Consider the following 14,154-nt stretch of genomic DNA (forward strand, 5'->3'; position numbering starts at 1 on the left):
TTAAGTCCATGAAACTATTTACATGTTTAAAAGTATGCAGATGCTGGTGTCTTATGCTAGATCAGGATCTTAATTATGCATAGTTTGAGATAATTGGGTTGCTTTAGCTTCATATCTCAACCTGCTAATTCTAACTACTAAATTAGGATTCAACTGTAATCCATGTATGTTTAGTTAAACTATTTCAATTTCTTCCTTACATTAAGTAATCAGTCATGAAAGTGTTGCAATTAATTCTGCTCCTATATTCTGGTTTTCTGTGGGAGAGGTCTGAGTTCAACACATTCATATCACCAGGTGAATTTGGGCAATTATGTCCTTTCCCTTTGCTGTGTGATTTTTCCCAGTAGATATAAATGGATAAATGTTCTGGATAAATATTCTGAGGAACAAATAAGTCCCAAAGTGTTTTCATTTTGTTAAGGAGTTTATTCTTAGGTTGCTCTGCTAGCCTGTATTTTGTGGCTCTTATTTTCTCTTTCCTGCCTTTTAGAAGCGTACACTTAAAAATGAATTGAAAAAGTACCAAGCTTGACATTTTTAACAGAAACAAAAAATGTGGTGAAGGTCACATCTGCGTTTGAGTCCACGATGAACAATCCAGCCTTTCTCTTAATCTAAGTTTTACACGGGTGGAGTGATTATCTGCTTACAGGTGCAGGAGTATAACTTCATTTTGTTGTTCCCACAGATGAGCACCATGCCAGGACTGCCCACGAGGCCGTGCTTCTATGACATTGACCTTGACCCCGTCACAGAGCAAGTGAAAGGATTGTTTTGAGAGTGACGTCCAAATTCAGGTAGGTCAACAGCCATTATTTTCCTGTTCCAGCTTGGAGGAGGATGTTTGTCTCTAGTATGTATATAAGAAAGGTTGTCAGGAGTTTATCTAGGCCCTAGTTTCATTAAGGACTTCACACAATTTGGGGGAATATTTCATAATGTGCACTCTGTCACATGGGTTTCTCATTTGTTGAATGGTGGCCGGCACTTTGCTGGTGTACACTGATGGTGCACATTGATGGTGCCTTTTGGATTTCCTGGCTCTGCATGAGGAGGAGCTGGCTCTGCAATTGTACCGCTCTTGGCTATGGCAAAAGTCAGTCTGAAGAAATCATGTCATGTTTCTGGCCTCAAAAGAAAGAATCTAGTTCACCTTTGATACTACTCTTGTGTGGCAGTGTGTTTCTATGATTACCTGGATATCAGGGGAGATGTTTCTCGGCTTGTTCATGAGCTTTGCTTTGTTTTTTCATGGTTTTTTTTCCTGATTGCTGTCATCTCTTTCAAATGGTAATAAGCATTTCAGGAACACAAATCTGTCCTCTTAGCCTGTCTGTTCTTCGTGCTGGGTTCTCTCCCTTTTCCTTGAAGGTTGCAGTTCCCCCGCCACCTCCTCCCCTTCTCTAAGCACTCAATCTTCCTGGTGTCCTGCTTTAATTTTGTGTAGCACATGTTCCTGACTTAAAAATCCAAGTTGTTATGAAAATATTCCATGCTACTCCATTTTAACCTTGTAACGTAGTAAGTGGAGTAAGAGAGGATGTAACACTGACTGAAACAAACCATGTGCGTCTGTGATGGGACTCTCTCCTCTCATCACTTAACTCTCTCCCTTCCCCCAATAAATCAGTCTGGAGAGTAAAACGGTTACTTTTACACAGAACAATATTAGTATGAGCTAATAGGACTGCGATGGGACCCCAGATCAGCCACAGCTTTGAGGTGGATGTGCCCAGGCGCTTCAGCCCTGCTCTAGCAATCCTTGCCTGCTCTGGTTTGAGAGAACTGGCTTTCATTTTCTGTTTCTGTGTTTTGACGGATTGTTTGGAGGAGGGGAGAGGTTTGCACAACCCAACGAGATTACTGTTCAGACCAAATTAACTGTTCACTTGCCCATACTTGAATGTCACAGCATTCACATAACATCTGGTGAGAGCAGATTCTGCCATTTCGTGTGTACCAGCCACGACAAGTAGAAAGCAGTTAGCTTGAAAGTTAACCAGCATGCAGAGGTAATTACTAGCTTATATGAAAACCATCACTGACTATTCTGCTGCGGGTAGTGTTATGCATACCACTTCTTGGCATAGATCCAATTTTTGTTACTGATATGCATTATATGTCTGATGGCTTAATGCATATGTATTGATTCATCATGTGTCAGTCATGTAATTACTTCTGAATCATTTGAAATGACTGTAGAATTCTAATGTAAAATCTATATGCAGATTCACATAGCCTGCTTAATCGGGTATTTACTGCCTAGTCTTAAACAAATCCATCCAAACTGTTGATTGGTGAGTTTTGAAGAACAACGATAATTAAGCAGATGAAATACTCCATTCCGATTGTGAAGGTCTTTCATTTGAAGTTGTGCATGAAATGAAAATGTTAAACTTGGCTTTTAGTCAGTGATGGTGTTTTCTCAGATGTAAAAAGAAATGCTAACAAAGTCACAAAAACATAATAGTCAGGTAGGAAATAGTGTATATATCCAACTGTTAATAAGTTATTTTAATTTCATTATGGAGGTATTGGTGGCATCAGACAGATGAATGATTCAGTAAGTTTAAGCCTTTTAAAGAAAAAGCTTGATTATACATATTTTTCGTCATTATAGGCACATACTCATCTGTGTTCCTACTTCTAACAATCTAAATAAATGCCTTGAGAGTATTGTAATACCCAGTGAGCACCACACAAGGTAGTAAGTGTTCATCAGCTCTAAAATTCGTCCAGTTCATGTGCTAGATTTGTACATTTCTCCTTTTGAATAAAGAGAGAAACAATATTCCCGTATTATCTTTACTCCCAACTTTCTGTAGAGAAGTTTAGTTTTATTCTTTGCTTTCACACATTCACTGAAGTGAACCCACACTGTAGCTGATACTACACTTTGAGGTATTTGTGGGTTTGTTTCTATGATGGCAGATCGAGGGATTTTTTTTTTTTCACTTGGTTTGAATTCTTTTCTTAGGGTTTTAGTGTACAATGTGAAATTTCTAGTAATACGATATTGTGCCAACTCATTAGGACTGATTCAAATCTTTAAGATGTGGTAATTAAAAAATATTTAGAGATTTGTGGAAGAGCTGCAGATGTTTCATTATAAACGTGCATGCAGAGCTGAGAACAGTTGTTTTAGTGTGCAGTTTATATCCTCCTCTGCAATGCATAGCTTCATGAGACTTGTGAAGGAGATACAGGCAAAAGTTCCTGCTGCTAGGGTAGCTGTGTGGGGCTCTTACTGAGCTGAAACATTGGATGTCATTAGCCTCTGATTTTTCTCCACCACTTCGCTGTGTTAATGAAGCAGATGATAGTTCTCACAAAAATTTGCAGAATACCGGTCATTAGAATATACTCTAAAAAGTCATACAAGCAAAAACTTTGTCAAAAAAGTCAGCTCTGTTTTTTTCTGTTGACAAATAGCTAATACATGGAACACACAGTATTACAATCTCTCTGTAGGAGCAACGTGCTCCATTAAAAAACTGAAACATTAATATCTGGAAATGAACTCGAAGGAATCTGGCTAGTTCTTCATCACTGGCCACTATCCTATTTAAGTTATACTGCCCAGCTCATACACTAAGAAAGTTGAAATTGTTTCCTTAGGAGCTGTCTGTAGATAGCACCAGTCAGAATAAGACTTACATGGAGACAAGTCTGCCAGTGGGAAGAAACTTTTTTTTTTTTAAAAAGTATTATTTGCAGAGTGAGGGGAATTTATGAACCTGACCCACTCTGCCAAAGTCAAGTCTGTTAAGGACCCTTGTGAGCTCTAAGGATCCCTCTAATTTAATCAGTGGCAGCAGGTGCCTGCTCTTACTGTGCCAGTTTGGCTTTGGGTATCTGGGTTGATGGCGGCGGGTGGTTGTTTTCCTCGGTTGGTCGTGACTTAGTAAGGCCACGGCTGTCCACAGTTGCAGATATATTCTTGCACTCGTCTCCTCTTCAAAATTGGCAGAACATCAGAATGATTGTAAACACAGCACGGGTATTTTGCCACCCTCAGAGCTTTTCTGAAGGTGAGAGGAATCCCAGAGCTCTGACTGTGAGCATCTTCACGGCCATAAAGAAGGCCATGAGGGGAGGACACCAAAACTGATGTCCTAAAATTGCGAACTATTTGTTAGACGTTTTCATCTTAATTCATTCAGATATGGATAGAAGGTGTTTGAAGACCTTTCCTTTGCATCCACAAAATTGATCCTATGAAACAAAAAACTGACTTTAGTCTCATTCCCACAGTACTGGGTTTCAGTCAGCAGCATTTACTATGATAATGTACAGTCTAAAGTCCATATCATACTGGAATATGAGTACAGATTTTTTTTTCCCACCTAGTAGGGTTACACAGATAATAAATGGGAGGTGCATGTGACATAACTAAATGTTTTTGTTTATTATGTTTAAGGCAAAAATATCCAATTTCACTAAAACACTGTAAGGATGTTTTAGGTTGTGATGCTTCTATTTTTATTTTTTTCTTTAAATAAAGCAAAGATGTCTTGTTTCAACATATAAATTCTTTATCTTTCTCATTTCAGAAGCCTGGAAATTAAGAACTGCAACTTCCCTGTTTCCTGCAAGTAGGAGACAAAAATGAATCTGAAATATTCCTGTTATGTGTCTCTGGAGGAATGTCAAGATAGACCAAAGAGCAAAAGTTTACTCTTTCTTCAAACTAGATTTTATGATGAAATATAGCTGTAAGGTTAAAAAAAAAAAAAAAGAAAAAAAGGCAAGCTAAAGTTTTTCTCGCTGTAGTGCAGAAAGCTCTCTACTGGGGCTTATACTTGTTTGTGGATAAAATGACATAGAAAAAGAGAGAAATTTTTCACCTTAGAGTTTTCATCTTTTCTCAGAGGAGTTTACAGAAGTATTTCCCTTATCTTGGCCATCTAAAAACTTGCATAAACATGATTATACTGTGTGATCAAGCCTATTTCTCTCTGAAAAATACACTTTTGCTCCTGGCATTCAGGAGCTGAAACTACACACAGATTAACTGCACATTTTTGAGTTATCATCAAGCGTTGCTCTGGATGCGTTTGGGCGACAGCCAAGCTTCAAGCAAGGAAGATACTAAGCAGAGAAAGAACAGAGCATGTATTTTGTAAAAGGTTTTTAATATATAATTTGTTTCCTTGTTGGGCCAAGATCTTTTGAAACACGTAAGCCATAGCTGTCTCATATCCATAGGTCTCCGTTTACCCAAAGCGTATGTTACAGGCTGTCCAGCTGATTATGTGCTTGTTGTGGTGAAGCTGGTTGTTCAGCGAGGGCACTGCTCTTTCTGAAGCCCTGTTTTGCTCCTGTTCATGGCTAATGAAGCCTCCTGCTGGGCTGGCTCCCGACCTAGAGTTTTTCTTGTCCTGTCCCTGGCAGTACGCAACGCCCAGTAACAACAGAGGAACGTCCACCAAGCAACGATGCGGCAGGGCAGAGCTTTGTTCTGCTTCGTTTTGCGGGTTTTAACCACCATACTTGTAAAACTGGAGTGTGTTTTCTATTTGAAGGGGGTGTTCAAACAAGTTAAGTCCTAAACTGTGTGCTTTAATTTACCTCAGTAACTTACCTTGTCTGGTTTTTCCTAAGTCTGCAGCAAAACAAGCTTTAGGCACAGGATACTGCATTTAGCTTTTCAAGCTGCTGCTCCTCAGGAAACTCTCACTGACTGACTGTTGGTTCCTTCAATAACAAAGAATGCAACAGAACAATGGGTTGAATAGAGACAATAGGCCATTGTTTTTTTGGGTAAAAAGCAGTGAAATAATGATGAGAGAGTTTATTTTCCTGGTGACGTTTTCCATCCTGTCGCTTTGCTCCGCTTATGCACATCTGTGTGTTATGGGCTTCTGCAGTGTAGTTTTGGTTCCCTTCTACACAGCCACATTTGGAGACTTAATTATCTCGGGAACTGTGTTGTAATTGAGGGGTTTGTTTTGGTTTATAAAATCATGCTTCGTTATTTATAAACTCAAAACTATAATTATGGACAGAAGAGCAAACTGGGGACAATTAAAATAATTATCTGTGCCTTCCCTGGAGTAGCACGGAAGTGTCTGTTGACTGCATTTCAGAACTGTTCTATTCATAGCGTGGTCCTCCAGCACCATAGGGATTGCTGTGAAGATAAATTTAAATGTAAAAAATAGAGCTATTTGATGTTTTAGCCTGATTAGACAATAGAGTTTGTAGCGGCCTAGATTGTGGGTGCTTTAATTACACTGGGGCAGGACAAACATGATCAGTAGAAAGTAAGATTCAGGTGTGGCTCTCTCAGCTACTGGGGAGAGAGATTTCTGATATTTTCTATTAAGTTGTGCCCCAAAATACAACCATGCTATTCATACACCTAACGGTGTTGTAATTTAGTCTTGCACACACTGAACTATCTAGCCCAGAAACAGCCAAAGACTTTTGGAAGAAAATAAGTGTTGTTTCCAGCTATAGTTTTCCTAGTAGCGTCCTTACGAGAAAAAAAAAATAAGGTTTTCCCTCCATCTTGTCTAGAGAAATTCAGAAAACCATAACAGTGCCTTATTAGCAGTCACTGTGGATCCCCCGCAGGTGCGTTGGACCTATCTCCATGCAGTGTGGGATACTAAATGTGGCGCTAGCTGGCCACCTGTGAAGCTTCCATATGGATACGGGTGTCTGAGCAACAAGTTTTCTAAGTCATTTCGAACTGCTGTTTGATACCCACACACCTTCTGTAGTGTCGTCTCCATATTGTCCCTTCAGGCCTGTTTATCTGACCCATCAGTCTCTCCCTAAAACACCGTTCCAGCTCAATTAGTTGAGAGTTGACAAACATCCTGTAATTTTTCTACTGCCACGTGCACAGGATTTGTTACATTGTTTTGATAGCTTCAGTAATTCAAGGAAAGCTGGAATGACCCTCTCTTCTTTTGTCCTACCTTTTCCCCTACCCCATCTAGTTAGCTATCTGCAAAATCTCTTGAGCTATTACATTTTTAGTCCTTCATTTTACATTTTAGTAGAAGATTTGTTAAAAAGAATCCACACTGGCGTGCAAATTGTCTCATGATCCAAAGGGATTGAGCTATTGGCTGTCAGCTGAGCTGCAGAAACTGCCACAGTGTGTTCCCTGGGGCCACCCTAGTTCTGAGGCCTTCATCAAGAAGGGTTTAAAATGAAAGCTTTTTAAGGTAAGTGTTATTGATAGGTGTGCCACTTGTTACACGGATGCAATTGCAGGTGTGGGACTCCTGCCTTCGCATCTGCTCTGAGCAATTTCGTGACATGGCAGAACCACAGCTTTATAAGGCAGCTTGCTGTGCTTATCCCTGCATTTGCTAAAGTGTGTTAAGAACCATACAGTTGTTTATTATCAGAAGATCTGCTTTTTGTAGTGACTGAATACCTTGTTATTGCTAATGCTGAACTACTTCTGTAATGACATTGAAATACTTCAGACTACACACAATGGGTTTCTTCATTTGTATTTTAAAATTCAAAATCCCAGAATTTCAGCTGCCATGAACATGAAAATAAAGTGTATGTGTGTACTGATGTTCGGTTTGCACAAGTGGTCCCTGTCTCCAGTCTGGATTCATTAATAAAGTACATCCATTATTTAATATTGTTCTCTATCTACCATCTTGTCTATTTAAATAGTGACTTTTTATTTTTCATTCCTCATAAGCCACTTAGTCTTGTCATGCCCCTGTCTCCAGCTAAACACAGCTATGCCAAGGAAAGAGAGGAGCTCAGCCGCATCCTGGTTGAGTGCCAGATGCAAGCAAGGCTTGGGGCTCTTTCCTGGGTCTTGGGAAGCCAGGAATGCGTTTGGGTCCTTGGCTGCTGCCACAAAGGGCCATGCACCGGAGGGTTGTCCACAGGATCTTCTCCATCAGTACAGTCCTTTTGAAGTGGGTTTGTGTTTGGGGAAGGACACACCAGGCGATCATCCTGTCCTGGTCCCAAAATATCTTGCTGTTGCCTTTGGTCCTTGGCATGAAAGGCTGGATCAGATGCAAGGGTCTTTCCACTTCTCAGCTGGCAGCTGGATTTGTCCAAAGCAGTATCAGGTACAAGAATATATATCTGTGAGCTTCTCGGGCTGGGATTTAAATACAAGTGATGCAAAAGCTTCAGGAACTATGGGTGTTAAATGAACTGGACCATAACACAACAGAAGGCATCCCGGGAGCAGGAATAAATAAAATGGGGAAGCGGGAGGAGGGGTGGGGGAAGAAGTCAAGGATTTTAGGCACACACTGGACATGGCTCCTGTCTTCTGAATAGCTAAATGAAGTCTTAACCATATGATTTGGATTAGTACTGGATTTTTAACATGCTGCTCATGGTTAGATTTCCAAACAGCTTTTCAGCTTCTCTGCAATGTTTCAGTGAGGAACTTACCCATACGTAACAGGTCTCGAGCACTGAGTTGGTGCTTCGGTGGTACCTGGGTCTGCCCTGCTGATGGCCACCCAACCAGCCACGGCAAGCATGGGAGGCATGTGCAAACTCTCTCCCCTCCACTGAATTATTGGGGTGGCGAGGGAGGGTAACCAGTTTCACCCCTTTTAACATGCAGTTTTTCATAGGGTATTCTTTTGAAAAAAATATTTCAGAGAAAAATTTTAAGGCCAAGCTAGGACCCCCTGCTTGAGAGGGCTGAAATGGAAACACTGAAAGCCTCTTCAAGCATTTGTCCTGAGAACAGGACTGCTGTGCTATACGTATTACCATACACTGTGGATTTAAGGCCAGAGTGTTTACGTAAAGTAAGCTAAATTCAAATATTTCCACAAGTGTGGTCATGGTAATAGTTCCCTGCTCCATGCACTTGAATGTAATACATTACATATACACAAGCATGAGGGAGTATGTATTTGTGCATGCAGTTTTTATGTAAAATCTTCAATATTTGCTTCCCAAGTAAACTTCTTAAATTAAACTTTTGAGTAATGATTGGGAAGAGCTAGACTGCTACATGCCAGTATAGGCTCAAATGGACAAGACCCTGAAGAACCTTTGTAAGTCAGCCCTGCATTGGGGGACCTCCAGGTCCCTTCCAAGGTAAACTCCTCTGTGCACCTATGAACTGCGATGCTAGTAGAAAAAGTTAGCGCTGAGGAAGCACAGAGCTGAAATACACGCACCCTATAGGGACCATAAGAACTTTTGTTCGCAGAGTACTAATAAAAAATGAGGATGTATCAAATACAAGTCATGCTCACTTTTATGCAATACACTAAATCAAGGTTGAAGTTTTGACATTTTAAAAGCTAAGTTGTTTCCCACCGGGCAATTGCCATCATGGTATTGCAACTCAATTACCATCAACATCTGGTCAAAGTTAGATTCCTAATGCCAGAGAAGACTTTCAGCTTTTCAGCACACAGCCTGTTAGTTGCCCATATAACACAGCACCTGCATGTTCTCATCACATGCACAGTTTATATTTATTCTCCAGAAAAATTTAATTACAGCTGTATTTGTACCAAACATGTATTATATACACGACATGTAACTATACCACTATGTGAATTCTAGAATGTTTCCTTCCAGTTTCGTTTTTGTCAAAAGGCTCGAGGGGAAATCTGAGAGGGGAGAGGAAAGCCTCATTTCTGACTTGTGGCAGCAGACCAGCTCCTACACAGCTTTCGGTCAGCCAAAGTCTCTGCAAGGAGACAACGTCACTGGGTTTGCTGGTTCCATGGCTTGGGTCTTACACATATTCCCACCCATCTCCAGCTCATCTGGAGCGTGTATCACCTCGGTGTCTCCATTGCAGTCAGAAAAAAGCTATTTTTGCCAACCTTTTTTTTTTTTTGAGGTGTTTGAAGTAAGGGAACTCCCCCTGAGGAAGGTTTTGGGGGAGAGCAACAAAGCCAACATCTTGTTAACTGCAGTCTGCTCTTTATGATGTTAGCCTAAGGTAGCAGTTTAATGAACCAAGCCCTTCGCATCAGTTCCATACAGTTGTTGATTTTTTTCCCTATGTTTAGTAAGTTCAATCACTGTCATTTAGTATCAGATATTAGTGCCTGGCGAAAGCTTGTTGTTCATCCAGGATGAAAAGTGGATCTAATTCCGCTTCTGGAACTACTGAAAGTAAGTCAGACAGACTTTAGATCCCAGTTTGTTCATAATAATGGGATATGCAAGTTATTTAATTTTCATTTGTAAGTGAAAAATGGAAGAGAATAAATAAAAGAAGAAAAATAATGAAGATGGCAAATGAAGGAACAAAGCACAGGAGTCAGATTTGCTCTTTTGGGACAGAATTGTATGAAAGCAGCAGATGTAAGTCAAGATGAGTCTGAGAAGTTTTTTCACTAAATCTCACTTGAAAAGATTCCTTTGAAAAAATTCCTTTAAATTGAGTGGTATATAACTTACTACCAACAGTTTTGAAGAAGGCTATGTAAAAAACCCAAAAAAGTACATTTATCTGCAAGTTCCTACTGAAAAGGGAAAAGATACTCTCACAGAAGCATCAAAGCTTACTTTTAATATTAATTTGGTTTTAAAGAGAGACACTAAATCAGCACAATGTAATCAAATGGTGCTAAGAAATAGTAGAAAAAGAGATGAGCAGCAAGTGGAAGGTGTCATCAATTTAAAAAAAGAAAAGTAATCTAAAATATCTTCTGAGAGAAGGATATACTTGGGAGGTCAACACTGCTGGAGAAGACCCAGAGCCAATGCTTTAATTCATAGCCAGCATGCTGTTTCCCATCAATTCTTCCTCATGGTGTTGGCTACCAGATCCCCAGAGACGGGAGGAAGATCTTACGCTGAGCTTGTGCCTGGCATCACCTACAGCAACTGCAGGGAATCAAAAGGGTGGTGGCAACAATTGCCATGGAGCCGAGGAGCAGGCACCAGTCTCAGACTCCTGCATTTATTGAGTCCTTCTCCTCATACGTGCCTCCTCTGCAGTGGGTCACTGCAACAGATAACCTCACCTTCTGCTAAATTCGGACATCTCTATCCCATGACTGCATTTACTCAGCAACAAACAAACCACACACCAGCTTGGAAGCAGAAATGGAAGAGTTATACCCAGCGTGACCGTATGATTTAAACATGTCTGGGAGCTGTGTAGACAACCTGTAATTATCAAACCAGGAGTGTCACAAGCTGTTTAAGAGACAGATGGTCTGCTTTTCAAACCCTTCAGAAAGGGCCAACAGCATCGTCATCCCAACACCATGCTGGGGAAAGAGTACAGTACCTGTGTGGAAAAAGGTTCCCTAAAGTACTACTTTTCCGCTGGTACTCTAGTTTTGTCCCTTTAAGCTCTGACAAAAAAAAAACACCCCAAAAAGCCTGAAAACCCAAAACCTCACTCTCTCCCAATGAGAGGATCCCATCAAATATGTTTGTGTGTCTGTGAATGGATTCTTACCCCAAGCATCTCTAATGCTCGAGTTTTTCCACTGTTTGAAGAGAAGTGGTAGGAAAAAACTGACAGGAGAATACACTGTTTAATCCTGTGTAAGGGATGATGAAGTGAACCTACAGAGCCATATCCAAACATTTATAGATACAAGCCTGGATGCACAAGAGCAATTAGGCTTGCATACTCGGGAAAACATGTTTGGGGAGGACCTTCTCAGTTCATAACTCCTGTGAAATTACTACGGTACCCAGCTGCGGGGGGAGACGGACGCTGGAAGAGCCATACCTTACTTAGTGCGTCTGAAATGGAAACGATCCAAGTAACCATTTACTCATGTGCATAAACTTGAATCTTAAATTTAGCAGCATTTCACCTTTTGACCTTGAATTTCACATTGCCTTAACCAGCTTGACTTGAGCCTGAACAGCTACAGAAATGTTTACAGCCATTCACTGCAGCAAGATTAAAGAAAGCCTCGCCTGGATCTTGAAACCAGTGTCTGGGGACCATTCAGACGCAATTGGCACTGCAACCAGTTTGACTGGAGCTTCCTCACCGCAGACATTTGCCATCATGCCACCAAGCCCCAGGGCTGGCCAGAGCACCCTCCCCACAGCATCCCACCCTACAAACAGGGCAAATCCTGCTCCCCACAGCCCACCACCAGGTGAAGATGTAGGATGCTTAGTATGTGGAGAGACATACACAGCAGATTTAAAAAAAAAAAAACAAACAAAAAACACACAACAAAACACCACACACACAAAAAAAACCTCTCCCAAGATTTATAAACTTAAATGCTGGACTGAAAAAAAAAAATCAAACACATATTTTAAATTCTATGCGCTTTGTGTAAATGCCAATGCCCAGCAGGCAAATAGATGACAACCAGAATTTATAACATACAAGTACCAATACGAACTGGCTCAGCAGTTCTGTTTTGTTAAGCCCCCTACTAGCTATTATCAGATTTACACTTGGGTTTTTCTTCATGTCTAAGTAGAAACTGTGAAGTTGTGCCAGAAACTTGTAGTTGTTAAGCTGGCAGGTGGGGAAGGTGGGCAGGGGGAATCCCTGAGCATCGCAATTTGTTCACTAACAACCACCAAGGACCACCTGGCTTTGCATCCCAATATACCTGTTGTGAATAAAGTCAAGGTTCGTATAACCCCTGCATGTATCCCTGCAATGTGCTTAATGTGTTAACAAAACACCAATATAAAAACATTAGCAAGCTAAACATCAGCTATTTCATTACTACAAAATGACTTGCTTTCCCTCTTCAGTAGCACATATATTCAACACATATTGTATTTTACCTGTTGTTATACAATTGCTAATAAGCGCAACACTCTTACACATTCCCAAAAGAGACGAAGTAAACAGAACTTGTAATACAAAACCCCCAGTTATTAGCTATGCCCTCCATCTCCTCCTTCGGATGCCTATGCAATGCTGCAGATCTGTTCTCTAGTATGTTAACATTCAGGTAGCTCTAGATAAATTCAAAACAATTTAAAAAAATATTTTCAGCACAGGTGAGGATTCCAGTATAGAGTCAGCAGGTTATAAGCCTATATTTGTTCTAATAAAAATATTTTAGAATTATTTTAAATATTCACCTATACCATCCATTCAGATCTGGTACAGATGCTGCCACTAACCACGCAGTTTATGCAGAACCACTCAGGATGGAAAGTACGTCTGGAGGCCCCCAAGTCCCACCATGTGCTCAAAGTTTTATCTATTAGTAAACAAAATTTCTTCAAGTAAATTTGTGCTTTCATGTACAGATTTAGGGACAAATGTGGCAAAGCTAGGTCACACATTGTAAGGTCACTTACCAGCTGTAAATAGGAGGGCTTGCTCGTTCATGTGAAGTGCTGAAAAACCAAAGGCTTGCTGCAAAGATTTGATGGCCATAATCAACACAAGCAAATGGTCCAGCCGCTCCCCTGGACCACGGAAGCCTTACAGCTATTTCTGTACCACCTCTCAAAGGGACAACATTAAGACCACTAACCTGCTCATTTGATCGAATAGCTTGTTATAGTCCAAGCAACATCCTGAAGACCTAAGAGCACTGACCTAGTCTCTTACATCAAACCACCAGAAGGGGAAAAACAAAAGAAAAACGTCTAAACACCTGAAGGAACCAGCTCCCACTCCACCCCCAGAACCCTCAGGTGTTTTAGGTTTCTCTAGAACAACCGAGGTCTGGCAGGTGTCGGTATTGCCTACCCCCACACAGGTCCTCACCCCTGCCCACAGCTCCTCAGGGTCTGCACAGGGCTGATGAAAGGTTGATTTGCTCTCTGTAAGACTCTCAGTAAATCTCGCGCAACTGATTTATATCCAAATGGCAATCAGAGCCTCAGGGACACTTCTGACGTATCACAACAGCAGCGGCAGGAGCAGCAGCACACCCCCTTTGTAATGTGCCTGGCCACAGTTCATCCCCCTGTGACAGTTCAAATGATCTTTCAGCTTGGAGCCTGCGGCCAGCCTGGGACGGAGACATCGGTCCCTGCTGCTTCTGCGGCCCCTTCCCCCCAGGGGGCTAGCCGAGGACAAAGCTGGAGGCAGATCCCACCCCACACAAGGGGGTGCGCAGTCGCTGGGTGCCCTGAGCTTGTCTCCTCCCCACGGGGGTCAGGAAGGCAGTGGTGCCAGCTTTTTGCACTACCCTAGCATTGCTCCTGTCTGAAAATGTACTTCTTATGGTCGGATTTTTGCATTATCCTTTTTTTCTAAAATAT

General features: G+C 41.2%; 1 protein-coding gene across 1 annotated transcript in view; it reads left to right on the top strand.

The window, feature by feature from the left end:
• MTHFD1L (methylenetetrahydrofolate dehydrogenase (NADP+ dependent) 1 like) overlaps positions 1–7,548 on the top strand; it is a 159,746-nt gene extending 152,198 nt beyond the window's left edge. The window contains exons 27-28 of the mRNA XM_050893993.1: positions 692–800; positions 4,557–7,548. Coding sequence (XP_050749950.1) covers positions 692–781 — 90 coding nt within the window. The 3' untranslated portion in view covers positions 782–800; positions 4,557–7,548. The remainder of the gene's footprint in view (positions 1–691; positions 801–4,556) is intronic.
• Positions 7,549–14,154: the final 6,606 nt, after the last annotated feature.

The sequence above is a fragment of the Gymnogyps californianus genome, chromosome 3 (assembly GCF_018139145.2).
Source record: "Gymnogyps californianus isolate 813 chromosome 3, ASM1813914v2, whole genome shotgun sequence".
Taxonomy (NCBI): domain Eukaryota; kingdom Metazoa; phylum Chordata; class Aves; order Accipitriformes; family Cathartidae; genus Gymnogyps; species Gymnogyps californianus.